We start from the raw sequence: 25,847 nt of genomic DNA, 5'->3' as shown, positions 1-25,847 counted from the left end.
CTTAGGGGACAGCAAGAGGGATGAATTGCAGATTGCACACAGGAAGTGGCCTTTGGTCTAGAGCCAAGAGGGCGTGCAGCACTTTCTGTGAGGGACCCTGTGTCCTTCCCTGTCCCCACTCCCCCAGCCCGCCCCGCCCAGCCCCGCCCAGCCCCGCCCCACCCCGCCCAGCCCCGCCCCGCCTGGCCCCTTAGATTCTAAACAGCATCCTCTGCTGCCCCCTAGCGGTACTAAGAGCAGTTAGCGAGACTGCAAAGAGAAACCTACTTAAAGGTGAGCAGAGAAGTGATTCCTTTTTCCCCTTTAAGAATCTCCACCCATTTATCATCTGGGGTGTTTTTTCTTCCCACACCACAGAGCAATTCTCAGGATCCAGCTGGGTGTCCTACAGTTCAGCTCAGTTCTGACAGCATCTACGCAAAGATCGCATCCAATTCCCCAGGTTAAGCGCTCACTCCTACAAGACCATCCCCCATTTCAGAGACCAAAGCAAGACCAGGTTGTCACCTGTGCTTCTGACAAACCAGCTACAGAGCCAAGGTTCCCACAACCCCCTTTGGGTTCAATTAGTTTGCTAGAGAGAAACACAGAGAAGCATTTTACTAACTAGATGTCTGGTTTATTATAAAAGGATGTGACTCAGGAAGAGCCAGATGGAAGAGAGGCACAGAGCTTCAGCCCACCCGGGCCTCTTCCCTTGTTCACCACCCCAGAAACTCTCCAACCTTTGAGGTTTATGGAGGCTTCATCATGCAGGCCTGGTTGATTAAATCACTGGCAGTTGGCAAGGATTTAACCTCCAGGCCTTCTCCCCTCCCAGGACAGGAAGGTCAGGGTGGGACTAAAAGTTCCAGCCCTTGAATCTTCTTGCTGGTTCACCTGGGAACAACCACCCCCCTCCCCCACACCAAGTGCAGTCCCAGAGTCACTTCATTAGCATAACAAAAGGCATCTTTGTCATCATCATCACCTAGAAAATTCCTCAGGTTTCAGGAACTCAGAGCCAGAAATGGGGATGGGGACTAAGACCAAACATACATTGAATAGATTTCTTATTATAAATTGCAATATCATACCATTCGATGACACAGAAACAGAACATGTCATTTGGTGAATCAATCATAGCTTTAAATAAAATGAGATAATGACCTGGTTCGGAAATATTTTGTATGTATAAATTGCTGTTCTCCTGCAAAAGCTTAAAAGCATATACATACATCCTCAATTCAAACTGAGAAACTCCTACCTTTTTATAACATTTGGTTCTATTTTTTTGGTGCAACCAAAGAGATGGAACAGAAGGAAACTAAAGGCACTGAATGTACGCTTCTACAAGGGATGCTGTAATTTACCTTTAGACAGAAGTATCACAAAACTCCTGCCTCCTCCTTCCTATCCCACTTCTCTCTTCTTGTTTCTCATTCTCTGAGTATTCTTTCTGTGTCTTATATATGTTTTATCACTATGAATATCAGACAGTTTAGTTATTTAAATACATGCCTTTCACCACTAAAATGCTGGGAGCTTTTCAAGAGATGATGTCACTTCACATGTATCTATGTATCCCCACCCCCCACCCTGTCCCCCCTCCAGGTCTAGTCTTGCTGCTGTCACTTTGTTGGTACAAAAGAAAAACAGCATCTGGGAACAGGCCTGATGAAGGAGAGCCACTCAGCTGTATCATAACAGCAGAGAGTCAAAATAAAAGCCTATAATAGGCAAAATGATAAGATGTACTTCCAAAAATGGCACTAATCAAATGACTGTCAAGAACATTCATATCATTTTTATTGAATTAAAAACTGTCTAGAGACAAGTGGAAAAAATAATTTATTGTAGGTTTTCTTACACATGAACACGGAATATTTATACAAATATCAACGTGCTGATAGGAAATACTACATTTAAAGACGCACATTTTTACACAAAAGTAGTTGTACTGTATTTTATAAAGATAGATATTAATAAATTATCAGAGATATTGAAGAACAACAGGCAATGATTCCAAAAAGAATGCATTCCATATCGAAATTAAAGTAACATTTCTGAACATGAAGCCCTTTTTGTAAGCTAAGAAAAATGAGCTCATTTCCGGGAATAAAGGGCCAGGAGGGTCTCTGAGGAACAGGAACACCCCAGCCGTGCTTCCAGCTTTATCCCTGGATGTGGCCAGAGCCCCTAACATTTACCCCAAACTAATGCAATAGCTCATTGTGAAACACTGTTGCTTTCCCTAACAGCTGTGTGAGGTTAGTGAAACTTATAATACAAAGGGTACAACAAAAAGGATAGCATTTTAGAGGAATTATAATTGTCATAGTATCTGAATGAATAACCTAATAGTTTAATAACAGAAAACTGTATTCCCTGTTTCTGAAGAAAAGTTAGCATACTTCAAAACTGTCAGTATTTTCTTAGCATGATATATTAATTCTTTTGGGGGGAGTCTGAAAATACATTGCATTTTCCCCTAAAATTCTGAATTTACTCCTTTAGAAAAATGATTTCTATAATGCTATACACCAACACAATAAAACTTTTTTATATGTTATAGTCATTAAAATATACATAAACATATACAGAGAGAGCACTGAACAAATCTGAAAAAACCATGCTATATATACACGTGGCCAAATACTGTTCAGTTTCATTTCATTAAATTCAACAAATATTTATTGGGTGCCCACTACTTGCAAATCACCACGTTAGGTGATGCTTGTAGCAGATTTTAAGACACGTGAAGCTCACATCATCCACACGAAGCCAAACTTCAGATAATATACTAAACCTTGAAAATAATGAAATGTAGAGCTAAAGCTGAATAATGAATAAGGAAAGAGATACTTAGGAGAAAGGCTTGGGGAAATGGAAAAGGATTGAGGGAAAGACTGCTCCCGGGCTTGGCATGAGTTATGGGAAGACTGGTGCTCACCCCGTCCTCTTCACCCCAAGGTCCAAGATTCAGCAGTCATCCTGCTCAGTTTCCTTTAAAAAGTGGAGAAAATAAGGGATTAATTTTCAGTGATAATAAAGCTTGTAGGACTCCACCCAAGATTTTCTTTCTTTTTTTAAATAAAATTTGATCTGCATTCATATCTACAGTTTTTCTAAGTCATTCCCACCATCACGCTGGATGAGACAGAGCCACCCAAGTAAAATGAGCAACGCTCAAGGCAGACTCATTTATCACAAGAACATCAGGAAGCACGCCAGCACCAGAAGTAAAAACAGTGAAAAGAAGATAAAGATAAATATTTTAGAACGTGGCATTCCATTCCTTTTAAGACTTTTACTCTAAAAGCATTTTTAGGGAATGTGTACATCCAGGAAAAACATATAGTCAAGGAGTCTCACCCCCTCTAAAGAACCAATACATCATGGGGAAGAAAGCATCAGACCTGTTCCTGATGCAACCCACTGGGAGGCGGCAAGGCTGGTAAGACCTCGGTGTCACGAGCCACCCTGGGTCACAGGACCCCCAAGCGAACCCCAAAGTTCTGAGTCCCCCTCCAGCACGTGGGTTCTGGCTAGAGTACAGCCAGAGCATGGGCACGAACCTATAGCTTCCCTGCAGAATCACTTAGATTCTGGAAACATATAAATCATTTTTCTCTCCAGGAAAGACACACAAGGCACTAGGATGTCCAAAGATCCCCCAAATTCCCCAAGGTGATAGCGTGGCCCTTAGAAGGATCTGGAGCGTCATGGTTAGGAAACCTCCCTCAAAGGCGGTCCTGTCTTGGCCTTGGTGGTGATCTCATAACAGCTGAGGGCGCAGGGGAGGGGGCCAGGGACGCCCCTTACTGCCCACTCACTTGCTGGGTTCGAGCCAGATTACAGAGGAAGAACCAAAACCAAGTCCTCTCCATTTAGTGCTTCTGGTTTTAATTTCATTAGAGGCCAAACCTGGCAACCACAAAGTCTCCCCTAAGGAGTCTGTATTGTTCTACCCAGCTCACTAAGGGTTCAGTATTTCCACTGCTTTCCTGAAGAGTTCATGTAAGCAAGAATTCTTTGCAAATGAAACATATTTTCAGTGATTATGATTTAGCTCCGCATATTTATACTCTGTCTTTAGAAAGGAATTACGCTCTGATGAGTCATACCTCCGTTCCCGTGTTTTTTCTGGATAGAAACCAAACTTGCATTGGTTCCTTTTTGCCCTTCATGGACACTGGGCCTCTGTACTCCAGATGGAACTGTGGGTCTGAGTTTTCTGGGGTCATGAGACATCTAAAAGGGGACAGGGAACGGGGAGACAACGTGGAGTATGGTTGCAAGGAGAAAGTGACCCACACCAGAGTTATAAGTGTAGACAGGAAGGACACACACCAAAGTTATTTAAAGGTCTCTCAAGGTTTTATGAACCATGATCACAGCAGAAATCCCCAGGATGGTGTAGAATCATTTAAAACGGAAATAATGACACCATCTCAAATAAAAAATACATACTCCTAAGAGCAGAGGTGATAACTGTGTAATAAAATCACCCAGGGAATGAAAGCACATGCAAAGAGACATTTTTCAAATCAGTAAATACCTAGACACGTTCTCTTACCTGTATGTATATTCAGACACATTTATCTTTCCTTTTTCTCCAGTGGTTTCTGTTCGGCTTGTGAGGTTGACGGTATTTCCAAAGAGACAATAGCGAGGCATCCTCTGTCCTATGACACCGGTGACTACCTCCCCCGTGTGAATACCTATCGTTATCTGCAGAAATCAAAGCTCTGTTTCAATAAATTCAATAATATGAATTACTGCATACTCTATATTAAAGAATAATGTAGAGTCATCACATAAAAATCGCAAGAATTCTCTAGAACTCCAAGCATATTACAGACAAAAACCCTCACAAAAATCTTTCAAGAGAAACATTCTTTTTGTCAAGTTTGAAGCCTTCAAAAATGTGAATCTGGCAACTTCCATGAGATGCAGGAATGAGATTAAAAAAAAAAACTGAAGGGACAGAGGGTTTTATCTCATCCTCATGACTTTTAGTACATGGAAAAAAGAAGGTGATTTCAAATAGGTGGACAGATTTCCCATTTCTGTGGAAGAATGTAATACAATGGGTGCAATAAAATATTAGTCTTTGTTCATACAGATGGCCGACAGTCACATGAAAAGATGCTCAACATCACCAATTATTAGAGAAATGCAAATCAAAACTACAACGAAGTATCACCTCACACCAGTCAGAATAGCCACCATTAAGAAGTCTACAAATAACAAATGCTGGAAAGGGTGTGGAGAAAAGAGAGAACCCTCCTACACTGCTGGTGGGAATGTAAATTAGTGCAGCCACTCTGGAGGACAGTAGGAAGATTCCTTAGGAAACTAAAAATAGAGCTACCATATGATCCAGCAATCCCACTAGTAGGCATATACCCAGAGGAAACTATAATTTGAAAAGATACATGCACCCCAATGCTCATTGCAGCACTGTTCACAATAATGAAGACATGGAAGCAACCTAAGTGCCCACTGACAGATGGATAAAGAGGATGTGGTACCTATACGGTGGAATACTACTCGGCCATAAAAAAGAATGAAACGATGCCATTTGCAGCAACACGGATGGACCTAGAGATTATCACAGTAACTGAAGAAAGTCAGACAGAGGAAGACAAATATCATATGATATCACTTATATGTGGAATCTAAAATACGACACAGATGAACATACCTACAAAATACAAACAGACTCACAGACATAGAGAACAGACATATGGTTACCAAAGCAGAAAGGGAATGGGGGATAAATTAGGAGTTTGGGATTAACATATACACATGACAATATATAAAATAAACAACAAGGGTCTACTGCACAGCACAGGGAACTATATTCAATATCCTGTATTAAACCACAATGGAAAAGATATGAAAAAGAATATGCATATATATATATGTATAACTGAATCACTTTGCTGTACAGTAGCAAAGTGACTGTAAATTAACTATACTTAACATTGTAAGTTAAGTACAACATTGTAAATTAACTATACTTCAATGAAAAAAAAAATGTTAGCCTTTGTTATCAAGGTGTTATTCCTTGTACATAATTAATGATTAGCGTGTCAAAGACATAAATTAGTTGTCCAAAAGGTCTACTACTACAATTATAATATGTTTCATCTACTAACCTGAACAGACTCACCATCCACCTGAACCTGGCCAGCAATTTCCATCATGTCCAAGGCCAGGTGGCAAATGGAACGTGCGTGGTGGATGCAGGGTTCTGGTAGCCCACTCACGGTCATGTACTTATCGCCGACCGTCTCCACCTAGCAGGGCACAGATCGCTTAGTACAGACATGACTGTTTCATTTGCTATCCTGACACAAAACACGTTCTTCCAGTTGCTATCAATAACATTCACCTTTCCTCCCCGGAATTGCTTAAAAGTCTGATGCATTCAACTCCAACAAGAGGAACATGTCACTATCTGAAATGTACACACCTGGCACTTGCAGTCTGATTGCAGGCATTACTTTTCCTCTAGTAAGCCCTGGTTTCTCACCTCAGATATCCTTATAATCCAGTAGAACAATTAACTACCCTATTTCCCCTGAAAACCGTGATGGTTTCATGGGCCAAAGCTCCACTGCCCCAAGTTCAGTGATTTGTTCTGGTCATTAACCATTTATTTTTATGATGTGCTCACCGGGTGTTATACTGTTCCTTGGAAAATGACTATAAAATAAATAGTCCTTGTGGCACTTCTATGCCTCCAGATGCCTGGGGATGGTGTAGTTCACATTCTTGCCTTTATGAAGCAACATTCCACTGACTTCATTTTTCCAATATTATATTTGTTTCTAATTGAAAACAAGGGCAGAAATGCCTTATAAATGTTTATCTTCAAGCTGATGTTATCTAAAAGCAGGTCTGTGTCCCCGGCACCTTTCTTATGCTCCATGACTTCTTTACTGTGCGAATCATTTATACCTTTCAGTAAAAATATCTCTTGCAGAGCAGTGAAACGAATGCTGTGTTTATATTACGTGTGATAAACCACCTGCACGGATTTATTCATGTAAGTGCAAATAAGCTGCTGAACATTTTATTTTAACTAGGGAATCTTCTGCTCCATTCATTTGGGTTACAAGGAAGAGAATGTTTTAGAACAAGAGGTAATTATTTAAGAAAATGGTAAATAATGAGTGCATGAGAGCTGACTGTACCAAGGCTGCAGGGCTGCAGTCAGGGACCTGTGACCGCAGTGCCTTCGGAAGACACTGTCTGAAAATGCAGAATAATGAATGGCACTGCATTAAGAAAGGACCTGGACTTGCCTTATAAACAAATGGATTTTTCCGGGAGTCTGTCAGAGTGTCAAATCTGGTGTACAGGTCGTTGAGGAGGTTGACGATCTTCATGGCCCCTTCCCCAGACGCGTGCTTGCTGCAGAAGGCGTTGAAGCCTACGATGCCGCTGAAGAGGATGGTCACGTTGTCGTATCTCTTTGCGGGCACCGGACGCTTGTGCCTCAGCTCATTGGCCACAGACGGAGGAAGGACAGAGTACAGCAACCTGTCCGGAGGGGTCAGGACAAAGCCACAGTGAGAGATGCTGAGACCAGCTTCAGAGCTTCCACCGCCCACTTCGTAGACTTCATTGCCAAGTGCACTGTGAAGGCCTGGATTCTGATAGGACACCCATTATTAGCCATGTTTACAAGTCAAGTCAAGAAAATATAAATAATTGGTTGGTTTTCATCCCATGAAAGATCCCCAAATCCAAAATGACTCAAAGCAAATCAAAATAAGCCAAACAAAACACACAGACCAGAGGACTGACACCAGGAAGTCAGAGTTGTCGTGTGCAGTCTTGTGTGTCATGTGTGTCAACACTCCTGCTGTGATATTCACGGGGTGAAATAGGCCATCCCAGCACTTAGCGCTGTATGGATCCCACAAAACCAGGGGGACATTCACCTCTCAGGGATAAGCCATCTGCCTCAACCTTTGTCATCTTAGGTGAAAAGAAGCAGATTCCCCAACGAGGACCTACTGTACAGCACAGGGAACTGTATTCAATATCTTGTAATAACCTATAATGGAAAAGAATCTGGAAAAGAATATATATGTATATATGAAACTGATTCACTTTGCTGTACACCTGAAATTAATACAACATTGTAAATCAACTATACAAGAAAGGAAGGAAGGAAGAAAGGAAGAGGGAAGGAGGAAAGGGAGGAAGGAAGAAGAAGCGGACTTTTCTGTTTCATTCCTGCTGCATCCTTCGTGGAGGAAACTGATAAAGCAGGCAGAAATTAGTCTAGATGAGAAAAGATCTTATTTCCGTCGACACTCCTGAGGCCATGCCGACGCTCCGGGGACCATGATAGAGGAGGGCAGGGGCAAGAACATGGGAGGGGTGAGAGCTCAGCAGAGATGCAGAAGCAAGCCGACCTGAGGCTCCTCGACATCACCACCCAGAGGAGCAACCCACACCTCCCAGCCTCTTTTTCCCCTAAGTCAGACGGCACCCAGGGCTTAGTTTAAGGTGCAAACGGAGCTGAGGTCTCATTTTTCTCCCTAGTTTTAGTGGAATTTATTTCATGTTTCATGTTTTACTTTCAAACAGAGAAAATTGTATAAAATATTTTAAAACTAGATTTGAATATTAAGTGTGAACAGTAGAACTATTTCTTTTCAATAAAAAAATAATAAATGTTTATAATTAAATCACCTTGAAAACCAAATAGCAACAAAGATGGAAACCTCTGCAGTTTTCTAATGTAACAGCCAGAGCAGGAGCTGAGTAACTCAAACTTACAAATTGGGGGAGGACTTTGAGCCTTAGTCCTAAGTATTATCTTAAAGCTCCATAAAATGGGTTATTTTTCATGGAGGAGGTTGTACCACATACTAATAAAATACACATTTTGAGTTGTTTTTCAAGCAGTAGGAGGACTTTGAGTTGCCCGCCCTACCCCATTTACGTTTGGCAATTTGCCGAATACCTGGAAAGATTAAGGGGTTCCATTTTGGGCCATGAGGAAAGTAAAGTGCTCTCAAAGAAACTTCAGTTTTTAGCTTCACTATACAAAGCAGGAGAAGTGAGGGAAGAAGCTAGGGACTAAGACTGACATTTATGTGGATTCTCTATCCATGTATGCTGTCAATAAACAGTTGACATGTTTACCTTGCATCCATCCACAGGCAACAACATACACATCAACTCAAGTAAAGGACAGGAAGTGGTTACCAATATTGTGGTGTCAAGTAGAAGGAAATAGTTCTTACAGGAAGGAAGATCAGGTCAATTCTCCAAGACAGTTTCCTATTATACAAACGTTAAAAATGAACACACAAGACCCTGGGGAAAATTCTTTTATGAAAGTCAGTGATTGCATGCCTTGAGTGAATTTTAATGAATATGCTCCAGCAAGGCCAAATCAGTATGCACCATGTGTATTTGTTTAAATGAATTACTTGAACACAAAGAATTATCTCAGATGTTACTTGCCCACTATTTCGTAATTTAATCTACCATTCACAGAAAAATAGTAGTTTTGTATTTTGATACTTTTGTTCATGTATCAAATTACAGATGCAATTGCTGTCATCACAGACAACACTACAGTCTGTCAGATTTATATCTGCCAAACACTAAAATAATTTGGAGCCCAAGAAAAGAATGCTTTTAAAACATAATGGCCAAATCTAAGTTCAGTGTTCAGTGTCCCCCCAGCACCTGGGAAGCCCTAGCACATACAGGATGCTCAGTACACACCTCGTGTGCGAAGAAATGGATGAATGGATACTTGGACTTGAAATATGCACTTGAATTATTCTAATGATTTCCAGAGACAAGCTTTGGTGTATATTCTTCCACCTTGGTTTGTAAAATTACTGTTAGGCCTGACATTTCTGTGTACATAACTTCTATTTAAGTGATGTGGAGGAATTCATCTAGGACTCCAGACCTATGATGGGTTCCACGCCTTGGAGCCTTGTTGTAGGGAAGAACCTCTGTATTCTATTACAAGTTAATCACTAAAGGGATATTGCCTATAAGCCTAAATTATACATAATGACCCATCTCTGGGAACGCTGCTTCCCAGGTAATGAGTATTAAGCTAAAATACCTTTGTTCAGCTCACAGGAAATATATACTGACCAGGCCACCTGTGAATGGCTGCAGGAGGAATAAATGAACACATCCCCTCTGGAGTCTGGGCGGAGCCAGGAAATATTTGCAACAACTTATTACCTTTGTATTGTATTTTACCTCCTCAACTACAAAAGAAACTAGCATCCAAACCAGGGCAAGATGGTTCTTTGGGACATGAGTCCATCATCTTCTCCATCTGCTGGCTTTCTGAATAAAGTCACTATCCCTTGTCCCAACACCCTGGCTTTTAACTTACTGGCTTATCACGCAGCTAGCAGTGTGAGCTTGGACTTGTTACAGTCTGACTGTCAGTCTCAAACACAGCAGAGCCGCCGTTTACCACACAGTCCAGCCCTGCCCATCACCTTTAACCACAGGGTACATTCTTACGTGTCTGTCTTTTTCTTTTCATCTTCCAGGGCTCGTAATGTGAGCTGTAACCTGTCTGTGAGGATTTCCAGTTCCTGAGTCAGCTTATACTCCTCTCGGAACTGCTCCCCCAGGAGCACAAGGTCACGGGTGGCGTCGTGCAGAGGGATGTCGCTCAGGTACAGTCCTCGGCGGGTCAGGTCATCCAGGTTCATGACACTGACACATGGAAAAGCAGGCACAGTCAGTCCCCACAGTCTCCACAGCAACACCACCCTGATTCTCATCCAGCAGTCTAATCCTGCCACCACCCGCCACTCAAAAGGGCGGGCTGAAGAAAAGAAAACTTGGAGAAAAGCCAGAGGAATATGACTTCATTCTTCTCAATATTTACACGTCGAAGAGCAGTGAACTTGAAATGCAGTTTTGCCAAATAGCACTTTTTGATGCCATCGGCCTAAATTAAAAGATAGTGTGAAAAACTGCCCTATGAGACCCGCTCAGGTTTTTAACATAAGCCTGTTCCTTACTATTGGCACAGTTTTTCCTCATTATAAAGAGAGGAAGAAAAAGCTATCTGTACTCTCTTTAATGAGGATAATACTGCTTCTTTTGAGAAACTAGTTCATTGTTGCCTTATGGGTTCTATGACTCCTATAACTAATTGTTTTCTTTTTCAGATGCTGATTAAAGCTTTGCAATCAGATTTATGACCCATCTTCAACATGAATGTTATGTACTCATGATTTTCTAACGTGCATTTTCTATGCTACTCTTATTTCTGGCTCTAAATTCTACTACCCTTATGTTCTTTGACTAAATTTCTTTGACTAATTTTTGAAATATTATTTGTCCTTGCTGAATTTTATGCATATTTGTAACCTGTCATTTTTAGAACAACATAATATTTATTGATTCAGTGAAGATCTGGTAAGTAGAAAGTTAACTGCTTTTTAAAAATTTAGTCTTTGGTTAAAATGTCTGAAGGTTACATTCTTGGTTTGAATTCTTTAAGTGCAAAGTAGTTATTTCCAGTCACTCATAGTAATAATTCCTCTAAAATGACATAATTGTGTTGTGACTTTACTGAAAAATTGTGAACGAATAAAATGTCTCTCTGCAATATATTCTCAGCAGAAATGTCCATAAATCAAAGCAAAAATTAGCATGCCAATAAAGAAAAACAATCAAAGAGTTTACTGTTGACACACACGCCAGATCATCCACCAAATGGTTTACAAGACCAGCCAATCAGCAGAGAAAAAAATGACTACAAGCTTAAAATGAAAATGAATGGTTAAAACACTCATATAGAATGAGAAAATAATCAAATTATGTCTTACTGTTCTAAAAATGCATTTATTATTATTTTAGTGAGCTATTAACTTTTTTTCTGAATTTAAATGATCCTCAGAGTTATTTATTTTATAAGTAAAACTGCTTTTAGTGGATCTCTTATTTAATGTGATTACCGATTTCTCTACACACATGAGCAGGTTCCATATGACAATCTGTGAGTATGTCACTATGCAGCCAACTGCTGCATATGGTAATTAGCAAATACACTCCAAGTGTCCTGCTTGTATTTCCAAAGAAATCTTTCTCTCCATGAATAGAAACTGTCTCTCTTGAGAAGTCGTCATTCTACTGATGCTCAACTTGGAAAGAGGCAGAAGGAAAAGACATTTATTGATAGCAGATAAGGTATAATTTCATCAATGGACGTTGTTAATAAAAAATATAGAGTTTATATTCCCTAATTTTGTCTCTTTTATTTTCATAATATATATTTGCAGGGAAAAAAACCCATCATTAATCTTATATTGTCTTTAATACCATGTTAGTAATTTTAAAGGAAGTTGTTACAAAATTCATTAGATTTTTCAGAAATTTTAAGACAATGAAAAGTGATCATTTGGACTTAAAATTTTTAATCCACAGCCCACCAAAACATACTTTCTAAATAATGTGCATACATTTTGGCTACACAAAGTCATAAACACACAAAATAGCACCTAACAACAATTTTTGTAGTTATCTATTCCTATTGCGCTAAGGTAAATTTAGGTACATGTTTCTTATTCTAAATTCCCATGCATTTTTTTAGTAAAATGCTTTGTCACGCTGGGGAAATACCAACCTACAGTTTTACTTCCCTCTGATGTTTATTATAATTAACATAACTTACATAAATTTCAATTTGATGCTATATTTTCAGTAGTGTATCTCAACGTAGTGAAATATATTTAATACAAAATAGCTTACACCCAGAAATCATTAGAAAAGTAACTTCTTGGTGCCAAATATACCCATGTGTTTCTGTCATCGTATTAAATGCTTTATGGACTTGCTTATCTATATGACGCCTCTTTGGAAGGTACAAAGCTACAGAATTAGCTAACTTCAGGTTAGGTATCCCCTGATCTAATGGCATAAACACTCAGCAAATTGATTAAGATGTGGCAAATAAAACAGAATACATGATTTCTTTCAAGTTTATTACAAATGAAATTATCCTTGTTATAGAGAGATATATAAGAAGAGTTGTAAAATCTAAGTATACTTTGTGGAAACAATTGAACGAAAAGATACTGAATTCCTTTGTTATCAAAAGATGGGTACTTCTACCCATTATAATTAATCTAGAAGTGATTACCTTGGTGAGCACAGGAAAAGTATGCTGTCTGCTTCAGGTAAGTAGATCATCTGACCCTTGAGCCGTAAGCAGCTGACTTCAGTGCCCGTCAGTTCATCCTCACACTCTGATTTCTCTACATCCAACAACCCTTCCTGCAAAAGGCAAGACAACCATCAACTCATGCCTTTCTCCCTACCTAACAGCTCAGCCGAGAAGGACACACAGACCTCACTCCCACCAAAATCTAAGGGAGAACACGGGCTCCAGGTAGAACAGGAGAGGTGTTTCACCAGAGTCTGCCAGGTAACAAGCAGACAGCCTTACATCACTGCACAAAAGCAAACTGACCATGTCCTTTAACCCAGAGAGACAGTAACTGTGCCACTTTCACATCTTTACAGAAAGCCTCTGTGAATCTTATTTCTGATTTACGGCTACGAAACGTAATCCTAGGCTCCAGGGAAGACCAGACCAAGCGTCCCCGTTGCCCACCCCTACGTTCACAGGCAGCTGGAAGTAGCTGGTTCCAAATACACCAAGCAGGTGCAGGGAAGACCTTTGTATGCGGAGGGCAGAAAGGAGGATGAGATGTGTCCTCTGGAACACTTTGGCTACATCAGCCCCAAGAACAGAAACCACAAGATCTGGGTACCACCTAACCTGCCAACTGAATGGAAACATTATCACTTTTATTTCCCCAAAAAATGGCCTAAAGAAGAATAGACAATTTAGGAAACAATAAACCAGTGGTTTGGGGTATAGTTAAAAAAAATACTTTATTAGTTCTCCTGATTTCTAAAATAGGACATTGTAGCTTATATGGAGTAAAAGATGTTGGTTTTATTATGTGCAACTCGGCTGTCCAGACAAGGCATTCTCAAAACTCACGTTTTTTTATTCTAATCAAGGCAAGCCCCAAATCAGCACCATTGCCTTTGAAATAGGACTCCCTTCGGGGTCTGGTTTCTATCTCTCTACGCCTTCTGCATCTCACAGAACGTTTTTGCAGCTAATTATCCCTGTGGAACACTTCTAATCTGTAACAGACCTCACTTCCTCACATTTAGTGAAATAATATGTCTATCACCTTGCTTCTCAATACAAAGACGGTATTGATGTGTGAAAGGATCCCGTGGAAACTGATGTCAATGTGAGGACGGACCAGGGAGAAGACGGACAGGAGGCTGCAGGTCCCAGGCTGGAGCTAAAATGTATGTGAAAAGAAAAGGACACTTAATTAGTCAATAATTCTTATGAATAGATAATAGTTGTCAGATTAAACCAGCTCAACAGCATTTAAACATAGAAAATCAAAATTATTTTGTAGGAAAGTGACCTCAACTGCAGACTCACATCCTCATCTAGGCAGCTCGGTGATTAAATGAACATCCAATAGTTGCATGAACGTGAAACCTAATACGGATTCAAGTGACTAAAATTCAAATATAAGCTAATCTAAATAGAAGAATTTTTAAAGAAAAAATAATGGAACTTAGCTTTTAAATAGTAGCATGAGATGTTAGATGCCCATGGCTTAACATGAAATTTAAACATCAAAACCACCCACGAACACACCTAGTTTATCAGGAGACGGCTAATTAATAATAACTGGTAAAGAGAGTGACTCCTTACATTGTGTTCTTCATCCACCCTCTAGCCTCACATAACAACAAGGGGAAAACAGGCAGAGAGGGAAGTGACACAGTCAAGGTCATTGATGGGTCAGAGGCAGAGCCAGCATAAGAGCCCAGTCCTTATATTGTTGTGCTTCCAGACTTATGGGTTTACGCCAGATCCCATTTGAGTTAATTCTGAATTATTAAGTCTCCTTAATTACTAGCAAAAGGTATTTCTAGACACATGTCATGTGCAATTCTAAAAGTTAGAAGAGGAGAGAAAAGAGAAAGCAGAAAGAGGGGAGCTGACATATGGGTCTGAATAATAATAAGATAATATAATAATAATAACAATAATACAAGTCAAACGTACATTCCTGGCATCACCCAACTGCTGTCCTTTGATGCTTTTTTCTACTAAACCCCATGGTAACCTCTATCGCTTTCCTCTTTGGTGTATTTTAAATCCCTCTCTTTTCCCTGAAAATGTCAGTGGTTGATTTTGAATGTTATTTTCAGACAGTAGATAACCACTGACTATCTGCTCAACAATGAATAAATTAAGTGAAAGCTGACTGTTACCTGAAAGTCACTGTATCATTAAAACAAGTACACTATCCCCACAGAATTCTCCCACTGCCCTTGTGATTAAAACAGAAAAAAATAAGTAGCTGTCCTAGGCAAAGCTGCAGTATGCTCAAATATACTTAGTTTGCAGTTACAGAACTTCTGTGACTTACAGGGTGCTCCACGTTACTTGATACCTAAGCAAAGGGTTAAATGTATGAATGGTCACCTGGAACAATAGCATCTTTGTGGCCTTTTGTCTCAGGCCCCAAGGGAGTGTGATGTCCTTTTACCTGGGGAAGGACTCTGTAGATGGCATTGCCACACTGAGTGACCACGAGATCCCGGTCAAATATGATGTGAAAGGGAAAAGCTTTGCAGAATGTATATGGACTGATGCGTGATTCCTGGGTGCCATTTTCTTCAAATCTGTCAAGATCTTCATAAAAATCCTCTTCTTTTGACTCTTTTTCTTCAATCAAAAATTGAGTGTGATCACATTCTTCATTTCTTTGCTGAATAACCTGGATGCCAAAGGGGGAAATGGTGTCAACTGTCTGCATTTCCACTTAGTGACAATACCTAAATATCTAAGAAACTGGTGATGAGAGCTGCATTTAGCAGCTTAATTTTAAAAATTTAATATATGCAAATACTATACACACCAAATATAGAAAACTATTTCTGCACATTGATTTGTGAAATTTGAAGACTGAATAAGTAAATTCACAGAAAAACAGCAAATCTGGTACGGGTCCCCTAGTGGTCCACGCAGCCTCTTTGGTAGAATTTGGAGAAAAGCACTGCCTTTTCCTGGTGGGCTCAGCCGCCCTCAGCCAGGGACACACACAGTAAACACCTACACATCATTCAGAGTGGTATTATTTAATATGATCAAAAGTGACATGCACAAACAGGGAAATGAAATGACAGAAATACATATTTTAAAACATATGCAGTGTTGTTTTTTTAATCCAATTGGCAAATATATAAAATTACACCACCAAATTAGGTTGGGTACAGAAAAAGAGTCCTTTCCCATGTCACTAACGGGAGGATTTGTTGATTAATCTTTCTGAAGGATAAATTGACAGTACGCATAAAAATCCCCCCTCCCCCAAATTATATTCTTTGATTTTAATTCCAGATCTAGGACTTCTTGCTATGCGAGTAAACACGATTATGAGAGAAGCTCTCTAATTTAAAAAGTAACTACATTTCTAAATATTATTCACAGGCAAATAAATGATTAATAAGGTATGAAAATTTCTTATAAAGGGAAAAAAATGTATCTCAAATTGCAGCCAGATCAAAATGGGAAATAGCTGGGTGAATATTTCTTCAGCTGCAGCTAAGTGAAGGCGAAATGCTGCTCTTTTTCACTTTTTTCCTTAGTTCACTAAGTTTGTCAGCAAACTCTGACACTGAACAAACGCAATTAATATGGACACTATTGTATATATTCTCCTGAATATAGTTTCATGGTGAAATCAGGATAGTACTACTAAAACTGTCACCCTAATCTGCTACATTTGTTAAAGATTAGTATTTTTATTTATGATTGGAAAATTATGCCCCATGAAGATTAATTTCCCTAAAGTCTCATAAACAAAACAAAACAATCTTAAAGTTATGATGTTCTGCTGTGTTTTCATTTCAGCTAGAAGAACTGAATTATATGCAACCTAAATTTACTAATGAATTCCTCAATTACACTCTTTTGCTTTGGTTAAATTAGCAAAATTAACAGCTTTTCTGATTATATTTTTAACCTCTCCTTTGTATATCATTTCATGACATGGTCTAATATTTCTGAAGTAGTTAAATTGTCTGGTAGCCCTGGACCGATTAAACTTAGGGATTCAACATGAGAACACCTCAGGAAATTAAAACAGTGCCTCTGAAAAAAATTAGATATACCAAATACAATATCAAATGCAAATATTTCAGATGTCTGTCTTGGAGTACTTGAATAAATGAAGACCACCAGAAAACCCACAGTGTATAAGGTGAACCCCACAATTAAATAAAAACTTTATAGAGAGCGCTACTGCTGTCAACCTCCCAAACCAAAGACTCTAATAACCATGGCAACGGCAGTTGCCAAGTGTGCCCCAGTTTATGTTTCTTTCCTGAAGTTTCTATGCCCTTACTTCTTACTCAGCTTGACTATGTAATGAATAAAGCAAGAGCAGACCCAGTGTTTTAAAGCCCCTTGATACAGGCTCCCTTACTAAAAGTGAAGTGTTTAGTTTGGTGTCAGGATCCAAAGTTGGGAATGAAAGTCATATACAATTTTATATCAAATTGTACACTTTAAATATATGCAGTTTATTGTATGTCAAGAGTATCTCAATAAAAGTTCTTAAAAAAAGGCATGTACAATTTTAATTGAATTCTAGTGAGATTCCTAATCATGGGTGAATTTCAATCCTTTACCCAAGTTTTTAATTTTTAAGTGTCTCTGGTTTTGATAATGTTATGTTACCCATACTCCCACTTTCTAGTTGTAGAAAAGCTAAGGATGCACCTGGGGAGCACATAAGAATTGACACAAACTCTTGAAAGAAAGAAAAATGTGAAATCTAATGGGACAGTACTAGACTAAATATATGGGATACTTTTCTAATATAATTAATTTCAATGTTACAATTTTTATTTGTGTAATACTATACTTAAAGTTTGGGCTTCCCACATACCCACATATGTTAGAATGTAACTGTGTATCTAAGAAAGCACTGCCTATTAGATTTTACATGAAGAGAGGTAACTGAAATAGGGTACCCTCTCCCCACTTTTCTCAAACTTAGGGCCACTGAAAAATGGCTCTTGGGGCTGAATGTGCTGAACACACAAAACATAGCTGCCTGGGAGTGATTTTCTGGATTAGAAATAATGGAAAAACAATGGTTCCCTTTACTGCTCAGTTTCTATTGTATCAATACCTGAAATTATCACTCAAAACTAACAGTGTAAATTATCAATAGCAATGCATTTTTTAAAGTATGAGACCCGGCTTCTTGTATCAATTAAAAAAAGGAAAAGTTTTAGCTTACAACATGAGATATTCTTACAAAATGAGATATTCTAACCACATTTCAGAGACAGACCAAGAAAATCCACAAAGAAACAATGAACAGTAAAATAATACCTCATTTCATATTATTTAAAAATGTGTCCACATTACAGATTTCTTTGTATTCTCAAGGCCACAGCTCAGCCAGTCTCAGATCCCCTTGCTTCCCAGCTAGTGTGAGCTCCCAGGAAATGCAAATTAAATTTCCTGTTGCCTTGAGCAATGTATAATTAGAAAGAAAAATCTGCTCCCGCAAGAAAAACTATCCTGTCTAATGCATTCTAAGGCCAAATATAGAAGACTGCCTGCTGTTACTGCTGGTATCTACCCCTGCTGAGGTCCACTAGCAGAGCTGACCAAAGGCAAACTCGGAGCATCTTTCTAACATTCCACGTGTCATTTGTGCTCAGAAAAGCCCGAGCTCCTGACCTTTACCTTCATGTCTATTTCAGTGCCGTGTATCTGCTGAGCTACTGTTTTGATGATTCCAATGACAATGTCCTGCAGGCCTTCTCTCTCTGAGTAGTAGTGCAGGATGAGCCCTTTGCCCTTCTCTGCATCGGTACACCTAAAGGAAGGTGCCCGCATACCCGGGTAGATGGTAGCAAGGTGGTCGTGCAGAGCATCGAGGTTCTGCAAGGAAGAGGACAAAGTGATGAGTAAATCCTGCTCCCACGTGGCAGCCGGCCTCGGGAGAGCAGGCTGAGGGAGCAGGCTCAGATCCGAGCTCAGGGGGCTGACTGGCCGGCGAACATTCACAGGGCACATCCTTCCCTGGCTGCATCCAGACATCGGTAAGGCAAGAACCACAGAGAACCTGAAACTAAAGTGATGTAATTAAGAAAAACATCTGTGTGAATGGATAAAGAAGACGTGGTACATATATACAATAGAATATTACTCAGCCACAAGAAAGAAAATAATGCCATTTGCAGTGACATGGATGGACCTAGAGATTATCATATTAGGTGAAGTAAGTTAGAGAAATACACATACCATATATCACGTATATGTGGAATCTAAAATATGACACAAATGAACTTGTTTACAACACAGAAGCAGGCTTACGGACATAGAGAATAGACTTGTGGTTGCCAAGGGGGTGGAGGGAAGGGGAGGGATGGATTGGGACTTTGGAATTAGCAGATGCAAACTATTGAATATAGGATGGATAAACAACAAGGTCCTACTTTATAGCACAAGGAACTGTAATCAATATCCTGTGATAAACCATAATGAAAAAGAATATGAAAAAGAATGTGTATATATGTATAACTGAATCACCTTGCTATATGGCAGAAATTAACACAGCATTGTAAATCAACTATACTTCAATAAAATAAAATTTAAAAGAAAAACATCTGTGACTGTTAACAGTGGAAACATTTTAAGGAAGGGTAAACAAACAAAGGGGGTGTAAAACAGATGTCTGAAGCAGAAAAAAGAAACACAGTTATGAGCTAAAGCAAAGATATGTATATTTATAGGAATCTGGGGCAGTTGTGTATTTATGTTATGATAAACAGTATGGAATGCCCAAAGTGATCGCATAGTACCCTTTGTTTCCACTACAATCCTAAAACTTAACTATTAATTCAAAAAGCTACATCAAGTTATAAGCACATGAAAATGTAAGCATACTCTTTTGTGAAATCATATTTTAGTAATTAAAATCATTTTGGAAATTAAATCAGTAAAATTTCCTCATGTTCATTCACTGTCTCCAAGCAAGGTATAGCCTCATAGCTAACTTGTGAAATTGAATCTTTTAGAACCAAAGTCTTAGAAAACTAATAAATTTGCAAATAAATATTTTCTTATTGCCTTGTGATTAATTTAGAACATATCAAATTCCCCACTATCCTGCTGTATGGTACTCTCTAATACAGAAAAAATAAATTTGTTTAAAGATAACCAGAAGAAATGGTGCAACCTATACTATTGACTTGGTCCCACATGGCTCTTCAACACTTATAGTGTGTGTGTGTGTGTTGCACACGTATAGTGGGACACACACATAGCACACAGCATGGTACAGGAATTAAGAGCAAGGTGGCTTTAGAATCAAGCAGACTTTGGGAATTCCCTGGTGGCCCAGTGGTTAGGACTCTGTGCTTTCACTGCCAAGGGCCAAGGTTTGATCCCTGGTTGGGGAACTGAGATCCTGCAAGCTGTACAGTGCAGCCAAAAAAAAAAAAAAAAAAGTCAATTATTAAAAAAAAATAATAATAATAATAATAAAAATAAGCAGATTTTGATTTTAATCATGACACTGTCATTTCATGATAATGTAGCCAGTTTACGCAACCCTTCTAAGGCTTGATTCCTTCTGATAAAATGGAAATAACTAAAATGACGTATATATTAGCATACCCCAGGTGTAGCAGGCAAAATAATGGTGTCCCCAAGATTTCCAGACCTAATGCTTTTGAACAAGTTGTCTCATGTGGCAAATGGGATTAAGGGTATGGGAAACTGGGGAAAAGATTACGTGTGGGAAGCTGAGTTGGGAAGATTATGCTGCGTTACCCAGGTAGACCCAGCCTAACCCCACGAGTGAATGAGTCCTTAGACGCCAAGAACCTTTCCTGGTGACAGGGAAGGATGGGAGCTGAGGAGGACACAGGTTCTGAGATGCAAAACATCGCGTGCAGGGCCTGGGCAGGGACCCTGGGGCCTTACGCAGACCCGCTGACGGCCAGTAAGGAAACTGGTCTGTGGGCCTATGTTTGGCTGCGTGGAGCTGAATTCTGCCTACACCTGAACGAATGAGGAAATGCTTTCCCCACCCCTCCCCCAACCCCAGCCCTGCTAGGACCTTCACCATGGTCCAGGGAGACCCCGATGGACTCCCAACCTATGAAACTGTAGGATAATAAATGTGTGTTGTTTTAAGTACTTCTGTTTGTGGTAGTTTGTTATGGTAGCAATAAAAAAGCGAATTCGCCAAACAGAAACCCATCAATAATGGGTGATCATTGCTAAAGAGATTGGGAAAAGCAAAACGGTCTCAGGATGCCCTGGGCCTCAAGGAGCACATCTGAAAAGGAGGTGTGGAGATGGGCCAAAACGGAAGGACAGTTCTTGTTCCAAATGTCTCAAAGAGGCCAGTTTAGGGAAACAGAAGGGTCCAGAAAGACGTCAGGAAGGATGTGGATCAAGTATGGTACGAAGTGATGTCACCAGGGCACCTGCAGCCCAGCATCTGACATCTGCCCATCTGTTCAGTGTTATGTGCACTGCACACGCTTTGTATAAAGCATGTGCACTGCATACAGCACAGGTATGTGGTGCAAGCGGGGGGCAGGGTACAGAGCTGGCTCAGAACTGCACAACACAGACCCTGACTGTAAGCAGTGCATGGTTTAGATCACAAACCAACGTGCAGGGTGGCTTCGGGTGAATAAAATGGTTAGGGCTTGACTAAAGAATGGGGTCCAAAGACGCAGAGTGAAGGTAAGAGCTGAGGTCATGAACACTGACACTCTGACTCCGATAAATGTCTCAAGTCTCCTCAACTGGTGAATCTGGTTTCTTTTTTTTTTTTTAAGTTTATAGTACATTATTGTTGGCTATAATCACAATAGCACAATAATGCTGTGCATTAGATCTGCAGGACTTATTTCTCTACTAGTTGCAAGTTTGTACTCTTAAGCAACATCTCCCCAATTCCCTAGCTCCCAACCCATGGTAGAATCTGGTTTCTTTTGAAATGCCTCCATGCCTACCGCTAAAATTTTGGGTTTTTTTTCCCCCAAATTACACCTGTTATAATCAACTCAGGCCAGTCATTAACTTAAATATCAAGTGGTCCTGATGCCTCCAGAGGCGGCTGTTGCCAACTGAAAGGAACACCACACAGCAGATGCTAAAGATGGACAGTTTACAGAAACCTCGAGCAGCTGAAGGCCTCAAACTACTTCGCTTGTTAAGTAACACGGAGGATTTTCCTATGACGAGTTCTTCCCATGGGAATCCTTTCCTGGGAAGGAAAGACGTGAGGACTGCGCTTCACAACCCTGCCAGACCCCTTGCACATCTGTTGATGCTGCAAAAAACGCTGTCAGAGAAAATCTGGTGAGAAAAAACGATCATCAAAAGAGTTTTATATGTATTTCCCACAAAGTCAAAATTCAGCCTGTTACTGCTAAGTTAAACTGCTGTTCCTAAAAAAAATTTCCTAATGTAGTCAGGCCCGGGTACTGTGTTGTGGCTCATTTTTAAGAAGAAATTTAAAAATGAGTCAAACAGTAACTTGAAATATGTTTTAATGTTTTTCAGTTTTTCTTCTATAATATGTTCCCATACAGTATATCTTAAGTCAACATGCCCGTATCACTTTCACAGTCATCGGTTTTCATCTTGTGTCACAGTACATGAGCACATTTCTACATGTAGGGAAGCAGACAGCAGGAGGCCGTAACGATGGTACCATCTACTTTCTCTACATCACTGATGCTAAAGAAAGCTAGAGATGGGCCAGGACAGCCCGGACCTCAAGGCCAGGAGTCACACAGGGACAGGCACCGCTCCCTAAACGTGGAGACATTTTAATTTAAATCATTTAGTTAAATAAATCCATTTTAATTTAATATTTACCTTAAAGGTATTGTTAATACTAAAGTATTAATAATAAAATGTTGCTTAAACTTATCAATTCAAAGCAAATAGGAAACCAAGACACATGAGGTCAAATGTTAATCTTTTAAGTCTTTGTGGTAACCAACTCTCCAGAGATTGACTGTTTTGTTGAATTTGCTATTAATTAAGTGGACAACTAAAGTGCTTTCCTGGAGCATAAAAGATTTAACACCACTTAACGTAATATTGATTTTCTTTAGATAGTATCTAACCATAAAAAATACTCTTGGGATTTCTTTAGTTACAGCTTCCCTTACTGGGTTTTACTCTCTCAAAATTAAAGTGATTACCACTGCCTATTATGAGAAATGGAATTCATGATTAAAAATTAAATTATCTTCAACTGAGTACATTTGTGTTGCTAAAAATGTGCTTTCTTCACAGACTATACTTGTTTGCAGCAACCTCAAAGGCCACAAAAAAGATACTCAGAATAGCCAAGAGAAAACCTTGTCTGTCTACATTTTATAATACCATCTTTACAAAGCTAATTATTCATCCACGTGGTTATAGCAATATATTTTGGAGAACAAGAGTTTCACTTTAAAATCGGTATTGTTTTATTTCTAAATACACACATGGAGGTGGCTATACAAAGAAAAAAGCTGAATGGCCAGTCACAAAGAATTACACACATAAGAAAAAGAAAAAAATATAAACACGTATATTTCAGCACAAGGAGATTCCCAGGAAACGGTAAAGCAAACTTCAAATATGCTTTCATTTCATTCTTCTTAGCTTTATGGCACTAGGAAACAGGAAATGAACGGAGAGCAGCTTCATTTATCTATTTTGCCTCAAGATGCCAAAAGGCTGGTCTGAGGTTTTCATTTCATTTCTCTGAATGTTCTGATATCATTTCACTGCTTCTTCTACAAGCAAGATGAATGTACTGTTTCTCGGAAATTCTACTACTAAGTCCTCCAGCCTTTTTTTAACATTTACAGAAGAAAAACTACTGCTGGCATCCCGGGAAACAAGTTCTAGATTTAGTACACCCCACAGCTTTAGGACGCAAAAGAGAATTTATTATTCCTTTGAGAAATATTACTTTGAAGTTCCATATTTTTAAAGATCTTGGAATGCTTCAAAATAAATGCAACTTTTCTCTCTGTAGTATGCATAGCAAAAATAAGCTTATACATAATTACAGAGGCCAAGTTTCTGGGAATTAACTACCTCATTCCCGTGCTTCCAGGGCATCTAATTAAAAACTCCTAAGTGATGCACATAAATGGGTATAGTAAGACCTCGCCTTGAAAGTTTTGAGAGAGAGAGAGATTTTCTCAGTCTTCAAGAATCCTTATTCTAGGGAGTTCCTTGGTTGCCTAGTGGTTAGGATTCCAGGCTTTCACTGCCATGGCCCAGGTTCAGTCCCTGTCCGGGAACTGAGATCCCGCAAATAGCGCAGCATGGCCACAATAATAATAATAATAGTTAATTAAAAAAAAAAAAGAATCCTTATTCCAATAGATAGGAGAAGGGAGTTGTCTGTGTTATTTGAACACATTACTGAAGTTTAGATCTGGAAAAAATCTTAAAAATTAGTCATTGCAAACCTCTGCTTTTTTTAAGGAAAGAGGAGGAAGGACAGCATTTTTCTTTTTATTTCTCCCACTTCTGAAAAGCAAGACCAACACCAATATTTACTTGTGAGAGTCATGTAATTTGAAAAGCATTTTAAGTTTCAGAAGAAAGATGGTATGTTAGAATTTGAATGTGAAAAATTGAAACAAGCATGACCCAGATAAAGTGGAAAAGTCACCCCTATGTAATGGGAAGCACGGAGTCAGTGTGAGTTGCATGAGGTCAGAACAGCTAAGAGTCTATGTTTAATGATCTTTTTGTGCCTTTTCTACTTCAAGCTACTTCCTTGAGAAGCAGCCTTCCATCTGGAAAAATACAAAGAATCTTTCTTAAAAGAAATAATGTAAGGCCTTATTTCAAAAGAAATTTTATCAGGGTCACTAAAATTATGTAAGTGGTGATATTTTTAAAACTACTTATAGTTACCATTACCAACCACTCAAGAGAACTTTTAAGTAAAAGAAAAAAATGCAGAGTCATAGAATTACCTGTGTATACTTTTCACTTATTACACTGCCTTTACATTCACGTTTAAAAAAATCTCATTTATATATGACATTTGATAATCAATAGTTTGTAAGACTGTGAAAATATATACGTTATTCAAAGGAAAAATCCTTAAAATTCTAGAATATTACTTTCCTTCAAGAGTTCTAAGGTGGCAATTTTTTTTTTTTTTGGTGGGGTCTTCCTGGAGCAGGGATCGAACCTGTGTCCCCTGCATTGGCAGGCGGATTCTTAACCACTGCACCACCTAGGAAGCCCCTAAGGTGGCAAATTTTTAAAATGCAGATGCTAAATAAGGAATGTCGTTCCCCACTGGGTTCTACGAGAATTTAGTCATTGAGCCGCTGCAGTTGCTAACCTTCAACACACCCAGGAAAGAATTCAGGGTGAAGATCAGGGATGAAAAAAAATATCAGAACAGGCCCTCAGAGAGTTAGATATTTTCAGGAGAAAACTTTTATGAACCTGGATTCTTGCATCTTTCCACACTTAGAAATGCACAAAAACCGTTAACTAAGATACCTGCTCCTGGTGGCCAGCGGCTGCCTTGTACCCAGATGTGTGCTCAACCACACGTACCGCTTTGCCCACACCACGTACACACTGACCTCCCCCCTTATGTCTGTGGAATGGTTTCTCAGAGTCACCCAAGAGGCCGTCTCCCTGGCTACAGTCCTCAGTAAGACACTGAATAAACTCAACTCACGGCTCTTACTTT

At 39.4% G+C, this 25,847-nt stretch overlaps 1 protein-coding gene across 3 annotated transcripts in view; it reads right to left on the bottom strand.

Moving 5' to 3' along the window:
• Positions 1-1,768: 1,768 nt before the first annotated feature.
• Positions 1,769-25,847, bottom strand: part of GUCY1B1 (guanylate cyclase 1 soluble subunit beta 1) — a 46,317-nt gene continuing 22,238 nt past the window's right edge. For all 3 annotated transcript variants that reach the window (XM_057729560.1, XM_057729562.1, XM_057729563.1), the window contains 10 exons: positions 18,830-19,027; positions 15,612-15,842; positions 14,223-14,339; positions 13,154-13,287; positions 10,519-10,716; positions 7,299-7,536; positions 6,147-6,287; positions 4,559-4,713; positions 4,107-4,233; positions 1,769-2,985 (listed from right to left, as the gene is read on the bottom strand). In XM_057729560.1, coding sequence (XP_057585543.1) covers positions 2,962-2,985; positions 4,107-4,233; positions 4,559-4,713; positions 6,147-6,287; positions 7,299-7,536; positions 10,519-10,716; positions 13,154-13,287; positions 14,223-14,339; positions 15,612-15,842; positions 18,830-19,027 — 1,563 coding nt within the window. In that variant the 3' untranslated portion in view covers positions 1,769-2,961. The remainder of the gene's footprint in view (positions 2,986-4,106; positions 4,234-4,558; positions 4,714-6,146; positions 6,288-7,298; positions 7,537-10,518; positions 10,717-13,153; positions 13,288-14,222; positions 14,340-15,611; positions 15,843-18,829; positions 19,028-25,847) is intronic.

Source organism: Hippopotamus amphibius, chromosome 3 (genome assembly GCF_030028045.1).
Source record: "Hippopotamus amphibius kiboko isolate mHipAmp2 chromosome 3, mHipAmp2.hap2, whole genome shotgun sequence".
In the NCBI taxonomy this organism is placed as follows: domain Eukaryota; kingdom Metazoa; phylum Chordata; class Mammalia; order Artiodactyla; family Hippopotamidae; genus Hippopotamus; species Hippopotamus amphibius.
This window is presented reverse-complemented; position numbering and strand designations above follow the sequence as displayed.